The sequence below is a fragment of the Pungitius pungitius genome, chromosome 16 (assembly GCF_949316345.1).
Source record: "Pungitius pungitius chromosome 16, fPunPun2.1, whole genome shotgun sequence".
Taxonomy (NCBI): domain Eukaryota; kingdom Metazoa; phylum Chordata; class Actinopteri; order Perciformes; family Gasterosteidae; genus Pungitius; species Pungitius pungitius.
The window spans coordinates 4,325,046-4,334,921 of NC_084915.1; the positions used below are offsets into that span (position 1 = coordinate 4,325,046).

The 9,876-nt window shown below is 43.8% G+C and overlaps 2 protein-coding genes across 2 annotated transcripts; one reads left to right on the forward strand and one right to left on the reverse strand.

Moving 5' to 3' along the window:
• Window positions 1–211: 211 nt before the first annotated feature.
• Window positions 212–7,463, forward strand: zbtb21 (zinc finger and BTB domain containing 21). The gene is made up of 2 exons (XM_037466779.2): window positions 212–463; window positions 2,556–7,463. The coding sequence occupies exon 2, from the start codon at window positions 2,558–2,560 to the stop codon at window positions 5,612–5,614; it is 3,057 nt and encodes a 1,018-aa protein (XP_037322676.2). The 5' UTR covers window positions 212–463; window positions 2,556–2,557; the 3' UTR covers window positions 5,615–7,463.
• Window positions 7,464–7,804: 341 nt separating this feature from the next.
• Window positions 7,805–9,841, reverse strand: atg101 (autophagy related 101). The gene is made up of 2 exons (XM_037466788.2): window positions 9,229–9,841; window positions 7,805–9,142 (listed from the first exon to the last, which is right to left on the reverse strand). The coding sequence occupies exons 1-2, from the start codon at window positions 9,478–9,480 to the stop codon at window positions 8,738–8,740; spliced, it is 657 nt and encodes a 218-aa protein (XP_037322685.2). The 5' UTR covers window positions 9,481–9,841; the 3' UTR covers window positions 7,805–8,737.
• Between the last annotated feature and the right edge of the window lie 35 nt (window positions 9,842–9,876).

Genomic DNA, 9,876 nt, shown 5'->3' on the forward strand with positions numbered 1-9,876 from the left:
GAAGCATTTTAATAAGAGCATTAACTGATTTGTAATACACATAGAGACAACCTAGGATCATGAACTAAGGGTAATCTAAGCTAGTTAAAGTCACAATACAATCATTTTTATAATTACATCTTCTTCTCACAGTTCAAACCTACAGGTTTTCTAAATCTTTCTTTATACATTTCCAATTATTGAGACTGATCTGATCCTATACGCCAGAGCTAATTCGAAAAATATGACATATCCCTTTAAATTAGCTTCGTGTCATGTCTCATATTGGCCTCGCCTCCGGATCCTTTCCTGGCCTATCATAGCGCAGCACACGTGACGAGCGTTCTTTGCGATGACCTCATCCCTAGTGTGGGATGACGTCAAATTCAAGATGGATGGAATCACGACAAGCGCGCAGAAATCCACACAGCACTGAATAAAGTCGCGGCTGTGTGGAGGAAAGAGCATATTGACGACGGGCAGGGTAAGTGTAGCTAGAATATCGGACTTAACGTTAGGCTATATTAGCACAAAGAAGGAAACATAGTTGGCAGAGTGCTGTTAAAGAGAAGCTTTTATTCCTTTTCCTTCCTGACGTAACTCGAAAGGGGGCTCGTGCTGCTGTAAGACCTGACCAGCTACAACGTATTTTGCCGCCGACAACTGACGTTACGCCGCGTTAGGCCGACAATGAACCGATTTAGCGCAGGTGGGGGGAACAAATAAAAACAAACACCACTGCCACCGAGGGTAGGGTAAGTTAGCAGGCACAGCCCCCCCCCCCCCCCCCTTCACCATCCATCACACTCCAACAGCTTCTCTGTCTCTACCGACTGTGTTTTCATTCTGGATTTGCCGCGGTAGAGTCCATAGAAACGCGCGCCCCCCCCCGGAATCAATAGAACCGTTAAAGCCGTAGCCTCGGCTCCTACGCCATTTCCCGCACGAAATGAGTAACTCGTGACTATTTTAACTGAACCGAAAGTAGCGTCGCTGTTGGATAAGTTATGTGTCATGAGTAATGACGCCACGTCTCACATTCTGTAATAACGCCGTGAGCCTCACACGACTCCGTCGTGGAAAACTGACTCGATGGAACATTCTGTGTTCTCAACGTGGACAACAAGTTCCGACGGGGAGGCGACGGTGCAGGTCCTAGTTTTTGCTGAATGAATGAAGCTTTTCGCCAGCGCACAAGACCCTATTTTACAGTGTCAACATAAGTGCAATGTTTTCCGGTCACCATTTTCAAAATAAAGGCCTGAAGGAACTACGATCATGCTGAACAAATAAATACGAATGTCACGTTTTGCAGGTGAAGATGCAATTGTATTCATGAAAGATAACTAATGCATCCAATGGAGACATCTCACGTAATGAACTGTAAAACCCGTTTATGCATAATAATTGGCAGATGCTGATTGTTATGTGTTTGTATGACCCAATACCCCAACTATTGAATGATGTCTATACACACAGTTGAAAGTACTTGGTTAAAACCAATTCAGTCCCTTGGAACAGCACTTCCTCCTCCAGGAAGGTTCTAATGGCACCTAAAACTACTGCTGTAAATGGGAACATACTGTCCCAATCACCATATGTGCATATTTGTTTTGCTCCTCAAGCTACATACAGGCAGCCTTAATTCGATGGTGGAGTCTACACCCATACTTAAATAAAGTAAATAACTTTCAGACATGTTTTTCCACTTCAAAGAATTGTATTTGAACTGCATTTTTATGTTCATTTGCTATTGTGAACACACATGTGAAATATAAGACATTTGACAAATACTTTTCATTTAATTTCATAAAAGCTTAACTATTTAATTGTTGAAGTAAATTATAATGTTTTGATTTGGAGCCTTTGTTATTAAGGCCAACTTGATAAACTTCCTGCATATTTCTGTGTCACAGAGGGTGACTTGACAGAGCTGCATGTGATTACACATAGACTACACATTCATTAGGAAAGATGGATAAGATAACACTGCCCAGTAATGTCAACAGAAGTACTAATAGATAAAGAAATTCATCCAAATGAATAAATTGATCAATTACCTAATTTTTTTATTAATTCAACTTATTTCAAGGTTTTTAGTTGCTTTTTTCCACCTATATATTATATGTAACTATAGCAAAAAGAAAAATACTGCTGCAATGAACAAAAGTCCTATTGCCTTAAAAAAAAGAATATATATATATAATTTGATACAACAATTTGTTTAAATATCTCCTAAATTTTCAAATCATGTAGTAGAATCATGCTGGTTTGAATAAAAAGCGTTAAAACACTGGTTTCATTTTAAATTCTGTTCGGATCCATATGGTTAATAGTTAACTCAAAGCTATTTTACACCTCAATTGAATTGCCACACGTTGCGCTGGATTAATTTTAATCAAATGCTTCGTCATAGACTGGGATAATATAATGGTAATTCCCTACGTTTGTATATCTGACATCAAGAGCTTTTGTTGGGTTTCCATGTTCTCATTCATGACCGTCCCTAAACGTAATGATTGCCGTTGGTATAAATAGTCTGCATTAAAATTAAATTCTCTCGTCTTGTCTTTCAGCCATGGAGAGCCTAGTGCATTACAGCAATCCCTCCCATGCCCTCTCCGCATTAGGGCTTCTGAATGAGCAGCGCCTGCGGGGCCAGATGTGTGACGTGGTCCTGGTTGTGGCGGACCAGAGGTACCAGGCCCATAAGAGTGTGCTGGCCGCCACCAGTGAGTATTTCCAGACCATGTTCACTCAAACGGATGCTGAGTCGCTGAAAGTTGTGAACCTGGACTTCTGTGAGCCGGACGCCTTCGAGATAGTTCTGAATTACATTTACTCCTCCTCACTTTTTGTGGACAAGGGCAGTCTAGCAGCTATTCAAGAGCTGGGTTACAGCCTTGGAATCCCTTTTCTCACCAACATAGTGTCAACAAGGCCCCATGCCTCCTACTGTGTGTCTAGAAAAAGGCTTTCGTTCTCGGAGGGCGAGGACAACGACTTGCAGACAAGGAGTGTCATTGTGCGTCGGGTCCGGAATGACACAACCCATCCCTCCCTCTCAAATTATCAGAGAAAATCATCAGAGAGATCGTCTTCTTCGTACACGGCTCGAGAGCCCGCTGTGCCTCAATCGGGACCCAACTCGTATGAAGCTCTCAGAAACTCTGAATCCATCAGCCCGAAATTGCCGGAGCAGAGTGAAGCTGCTGAGAGGAAGCCCATCTATCCCTACACATCCATATTAAAAGGGAACTTGTCGCACATCGCATCCGTTCGGCCCCAGCTGACGTCATCGGTGTCTTTCAGTGATGCAGAAGTGCAGCACACCAGGCTGCAGTCTGGCACTGAACAGGACACTAAGGAGGAAGAGGAGGAGGAGCAGCAGCCCCACTATCACACCAAAGTGCCCTTCCGGGGTCATGCCACTGAACCGAGGCAAACCATTGACAGGAGCGGGCCGCTCATTAAAAGCCTACTCCGGAGATCGCTGTCCATGGACAGCCCGGTTCCGGTCTTCTCGCCCACGCTGGAGCTCAAGGGGCTGCACAACCGCGAACAATCGGTCGTCAAAATGGCGTCAAAAGCATCTGGGCCAGAAACACCAATTCACAATGGCGATTCAAAAAGAACATCTCCCCTGGTTCTCAGGTCAAAGTTCCCCAGCAGGTATGATGAAACTACTCAGGTAAAAAGAGAGTACAGTGTGAAAGCCGAGCCCAGCAGTCCACTCCCTGACCCCATGGACATTGTTCGTATTACAGTTGGAGATCCGTTGCCAGTCAATCTTAGAGACTTGCAAACAAATTACGAGCAAGACACTACGCGGGACTTCAATCCCTTTGGGAAAAGGAAGGATAGAGCGGACAACAGAAGATACCCATTCAAAAAGAACAAAATCTTTAAGGAGCAAACCCTCGCACTTGATGTGAACTTGTCAGAAACGGGATCGCAGAAGAGCGCAGGCAGCCATTCCAATGAAAACAGAGGGGAGATGCCCCAAAACAAGATTTTCAAATGCTGGAATTGTTTGAAGGTTTTCAGGTCCAGCGCTGGACTACACCGTCACGTAAATATGTATCACAATCCCGAAAAGCCGTATGCTTGCGACATCTGCCACAAGCGCTTCCATACCAACTTCAAAGTGTGGACTCACTGCCAAACTCAGCATGGCGTGGTGCAAAACCCAGCATCGTCCTCCAGCTCCTCTGTGCTGGATGAGAAATTTCAGAAGAAGCTGATAGATATCGTTCGAGAGCGGGAAATCAAGAAAGCATTGCTTTGGAAGCTGAAGAGGAATAAGCAGGGTCTGCAATCTCCTGCTCTCGCCAAGAAGAGATCAAGGCCCAGCTTCATATGTCCTTACTGTGGGAAGGTATTTGTGTTCCAGTCTCAGTACCGACAGCATTTAAGGACACACCTTGCTGATAAGCCTGACGAGGACGCGGAGAGCGAGAGCATCCTTTACCAGGAGCGGGAGAACGCGGATGCCGGCGTCTACTCCTGTAGACTCTGCAACATGAAGCTGTCCTCACTCTTCGAGCAGGGAGACCACGAGAGGGGCTGTCGACACGCAACTGTGTGCCCCTACTGCGGCCTGCGCTTCTCCAGTCCGACCGTCAAGACGGACCACGAGGCCCATTGTAAGTACAAGAAACTGACGTGCCTGGAGTGCATGCGGACCTTCAAGTCCTCCTTCAGCATATGGCGCCACCAGGTGGAGGTCCACAACCACAACATGATGACAGTCAAAGACCAGCTCCAGCTCAGGCAGCAGGAGAACAACGTAGAGGCGACCGAAATGCTCGATGAGGAGCATTACAGTGATGAGCTTCTGGTGCCCGGGAGCTCCAGGGAGGCCATCGCTTACAGCGACTCCTCGGGTCCCCCCATGTACGATTCGGAAGACTCGTCATCTTATGTGCCTGAGGATCTGAGCATGGTCCACCATGGAAAGCTGGTGGTGAAAGAGGAGCCGTTGGAGGAGGCCGTGAGTGAGATGGAGAACTCTCAGTCTGCCAGATCGGGGCCCGAGGAGCCCGGCGTGTGGCCGTGCGAGAAGTGTGGAAACCTCTTCAGCTCTCGTAAGGACCTGGAGCGGCACCAGGAGCTGCTGTGCCACATCAAGCCCTTCATCTGTCACATCTGCAACAAAGCCTTCAGGACCAACTTCCGCCTTTGGAGCCACTTCCAGTCACACATGTCGACCGCTAGCGAGCCTGGAGCCAAAGAGGCCGACAGGGACCCGTCGTCTCTGTCTCCGTCGCCGCCCCCGACCCCTCTGAGCGCAGAGCGGCCTTCCACTCAGGCCTCCACCACCAAGTCTGCCCCGGCAGGCCCAGTGGCTGCCGTAATGGCCGAGGAGTCCAGCAGCCCAGAGCCCTGCGGCGCGTCGGCCGGAACGTCAAAAATGCCCGAGCTGGAGCGCCAATACGGCGGCCACAGCCCTCTGTCCAGGTCAAACAGCGTGGAGAACCCAGGCGGCCCTCAGGAATCCGACACGCTCTTCTACCACGCTCCATCCCTCTCGGCCCTGGCGTTCAAGAGGCAGTACATGTGTAAACTCTGTCACAGGACCTTCAAGACCGCCTTCAGTCTTTGGAGCCACGAGCAGAGTCACGGCCACGTGTAAGCACGTTATGGCGGTGCACCTCCCTCCAGACAATACTTCATGTTATTAGAAAGAACACACCTCAGCCTACAAAAGGAAGACTCTGAATGTATAGCTTGTTTGCTTGCCTCCAATGTCATGGATATATAATATATATATATATATATATTGAAGTGGCCGTGTTCATTAGAGGTGTAAATGTGAATGTGCAATCAAGTGCTAGATTTCTCTATGGGACGAGATGATTCTGTTTTTAGTTGTTTCTTCACAATGCGCTACGAGCTTTTATCTATTTTAAATCTCCTTTTAGTTGTTTACTTGTATTTATCTATATAGGTGTTTTAGAGTAAACAGAGTTGCACCAGCTCTGTGCACTGTTTTCTCAGTGTGGAAAAAGTGCTTCAAATTTTATGGAGGTTCCTGGTGAATTAGGAAGTTGTGCTTTTTGATCCCTCTATCAGATCTATATCTTTGCGTGAGTGACATCCCTCAAGATAACATCGGTGGCCTCAACAATGACTTTCAAGTTGCACTTTGTTTGACAGCATTGTCCCAAATGTTCCCTCGGCTCCTTTTCACCGACTGATGGCTCTTAGGCTGAATGGCCTTAATGTTAAATAGGCTCAGTAGTTTTGTCTCTACAAGCTTAGCATTCCTCTGCATTAGCGCTCCTGCATTTGAGTTTCCCATTGCATTCGCGTAATTTTGTATAACGGCCGGCACTGAATAAGTAACATAACATCTGTATAATGAAAAGTCACTATGTGAAACACACCTCAGACACCTGTTGTTTTGGGCCGAGCATTTCAAGATGATGCCTTGATTAATTGCGCACAGTCTATGTGCTGTTATTTTTCGTTGGTATTCCTCATTCTAGACTAATATTTTTCTACGTACACAAATGAATGAGTTAAGTGCAATCACAAGTTTTAACTTGAGTAGTTTTTTTTCCAACAGGTTAATGACTATGAATCCTTTTAAAACTTGCGGGAAAAACTCATTTGTAAAAGGTGCTTTGACCATCTTAGTAATAAAAAGGGATATTTTCAGGGAAGATGCATTTTATTTGATAGTGTCCTAAATACCACACATCATTTGGACTCTTAACAGAATCTTTTTTGAAAGCATACTAAAGTATTGTTATACTCATGTAATAGAAAATTAATTATCATAATTTGGTAATATATTTGACAATTTCTGAATCAGTCCACCCCTCCCTTCCAGTGCAAGCCAGTGTGGTAATTAACCAAGCTTCACAACGTTTAATGGCCTTATGCAATTTTGGAATTATTATGTCAATATAATTTTACACGAAAGCACAACAGAGTTTGAAATTATTTATGACTTGGGCTTTTCAAGGAGAGGGAAGCACTCTTTTATTCTAGGAATGGTGAGAAAGTGGTCCTGCTCCCTAAAGATGTGTTGTGTTGATTGTATTCCAGTTGTTTCACAAATGTATTCTTGTACAAGTATATAGTTATGCTTTGGCTTGATGGATTAGACTTTTGTCATAAATTATTACAATTTCTTCAATTTGGGAGAGGTTGCATTCAAAGAGTGCTCCACACAGTGATGTAAAATTCTTTGGAGAACTTTATTGATAATAGTGCTCTTCATTTCTTGTGATAAAAGACTTTCTAAAAGTTTCACAAAAGTTATTAGAATTGTGTACATGGAAGTGTTTGTATCCTCAATTTTGTACCAATTTTGTTAGTAAACAAAAGTTTTATCTTTTTAGTATTCCTGTGCTCACTGCAATAATTAATATTTGTATTAGCATTGGTTGCATTATTGTTGCTTTTGGAAACTTGCAGCTGTTTTGTGTTAAATTTTTTCTACAGTTTTTGTGCTTCATTCCTGTAATAAAGAGTAAAAATGGTGTGTGTATATATATATATATATACACAACCATTTGTAGTATTCAAATAAACAAAGACATCTAACTATTGCAGGACATTCCATAGCCCTTATTGAGCTTGTTTGATGCCGCTGAAAGGGGACAAGTTGTTAAAAACTTGTGCACAAACACATGGGTTTCCAGAGTGCCGACTAATCATATTTAGAAATAAGAACCCAATTCATGTTTGACTTCAGTACATTTTGTAAAGGTGCACTGTATTTGCACAATATTGTGCAATATATCATTTTTTTCAGGAATGGGATGCTAAAGCGACACTCTTAAACGGTCCAATAAAACCATCATCAGACAGACAGTATGAGGGTTTTTTTAATTGATCCAGAAGAAACTCAAAATACATATCTGAACCTGAAATTTGAGAATGACAAGTTCCTTTTTACCGAAGCTTCTTTGTCACCTAAACTTGGATCTAATAATGTACAAAAAATAACATTGCCATGTATGGTATAAATATCAATAAGTACAGATATCAACAGCCCACTGATGGGACAGCGTGTGAAGGATGATACAGCTTGTCTACCTGTGTAACTAAAGTATGTGAAACCAGCACATGTTATCCAGCTGACAGACAAACCTCAGCAAGGGGGATGTTTTTCAAGCTTGGGGCCACGATGACGTGGATTTCTGGCTGGAAAACTCGAGAGTGAACTAAGGAGGTGTTCTCTTTAATTTGGAAAAATGGCAAGCTGGAAATCCTGTCCTACCCATGTGTATGGTCACACTCTGCATGCAACTGTGTGCAGAGAGGAAGTGTTCACATGGATGAGGAAATCTGTTCGCAAACTCAGCTATATCTCTCAGAAAAAGAAAAAAAAAATCTCTTTCCCAGGAGTTGTCATCTGAAAAGTTTGGGAGGTTTGAGAGAATGAATGGTTACTTTGAAAGAGCTGTGACTGTAAGTACCAGCAGTTACAACAGACATTTATTGTCAAGAATATCAATGATTTACAGATATGACTATCAGTACACAATTTATGAAAGTATTGAATATACTGATAAATGGTGTTATTTGCAACTGGGTTAAAGTTACATTCCCAGAAAATGCAGACAAAAAAGTGAATTTAAATAAAACAATTAAGATTTTTAAAAAAAGGTACAAGCAATACCGACACCAGAGCAGAGACATCAAACTGATTTACTGATTACTTAAGTACTAAATGCATCACTACAGATACGGTTTTTGATGAAATCGTCCAGATCTTTCGCTTTTGTCTTGGAGCAAATCCTCACAGTGCCAGGGTGTCTTTGATCAGCCTTCTCATTGTTGTGCTTACAGAAGTGCCCAAAGAGTCTGTGATCTGGTATGCGATTTTGTAAAGGTAGGGCTGGACATCTTTCAGACTTGTGTCGAAAACATTGTCCACTTCGGACTGGGTGGGCATCTTTGGCAGATACTCATGGCGGTTTATGACCTCAACCACATTGATCACCTTCTCGCCCAGCTTCTCACCCACTTTCTCCCTGCAGATCTGTCTCTCCTGCTCATTGGCCAGGTTGACAACGTTGACTTTGATGCTCCACACTTCCCAAGGAATGCACTCGTCAGAAAAGGGCCAGCGAGACTTCTTCTTCTGGTAAAACTCAAGGGAGATTTGCCCCATGCCATCGCTGCCAGAGTTGCTCAACGCATCCTGTAACCAAAACATTGAATGAAACCGTCAAATTATGGGCCTGCCGCAGAATTACACAACAATTACATGTCGAAACCACCAGTTACCTTGAATTCAGACACAGCCTTCCTGATCACTCTGTCCAGCTCCTCCGAGGACACCCTGACGAACGTGAAATCGATGAAGTCGCAGTCGATGTCAAGTGTACCCACAGTACCTATGGAGTAGGTGCCCTCTTTTTTGTAGTGAAATTTCCCGGAGCTGCGATGCAGTAAAATGGTGTGCAGCAAAGCCAGCATAGCTTCTTCAACCTGCCTCGCCTCCACCGTTACTTCAAGAACCTCTGAGCGACAATTCATGGCGAAATGACTTGTATTTCCATTTACAGGCGACAACTAAGAGTCTGGTGTTGATGGCGACTGTAAAATAGCTCGATCACGTTCGGTGACGGAGATATACTTTGTTTACCTCTTCGGATGGGCGGGGCCTATACCACACATCGTGCCACACAATATTAAAACAACACTACAGTATTTTTCATAAAACCTTACCAACCTATAAATGTAAAGTATGCGAACCGAGCCCACTAATGTTGCGCAAAAGCTAGCTAGCTAGCAAGCGCTAAGTGTTTGCCTCAAACGGGACAAGGAATATGTGGTAATGATCAGAGAGGGGGAAACTACGGAAAGCCGCGAGGTTCAGTAGATTCGGAGTCCTTTTCCTTTTTCTAATCTGCCATTTTTGTAATTGGCCAA

Excerpts from the sequence above, each read along its gene's own strand:
- atg101 (XM_037466788.2), bottom strand. The coding sequence starts at position 9,480 with ATGAATTGTCGCTCAGAGGTTCTTGAAGTAACGGTGGAGGCGAGGCAG. Across the intron at positions 9,143-9,228 it reads AGGCTGTGTCTGAATTCAAG|GATGCGTTGAGCAACTCTGG; the intron begins GTAACTGGTGGT and ends TTTTGGTTACAG.
- zbtb21 (XM_037466779.2), top strand. The coding sequence starts at position 2,558 with ATGGAGAGCCTAGTGCATTACAGCAATCCCTCCCATGCCCTCTCCGCA.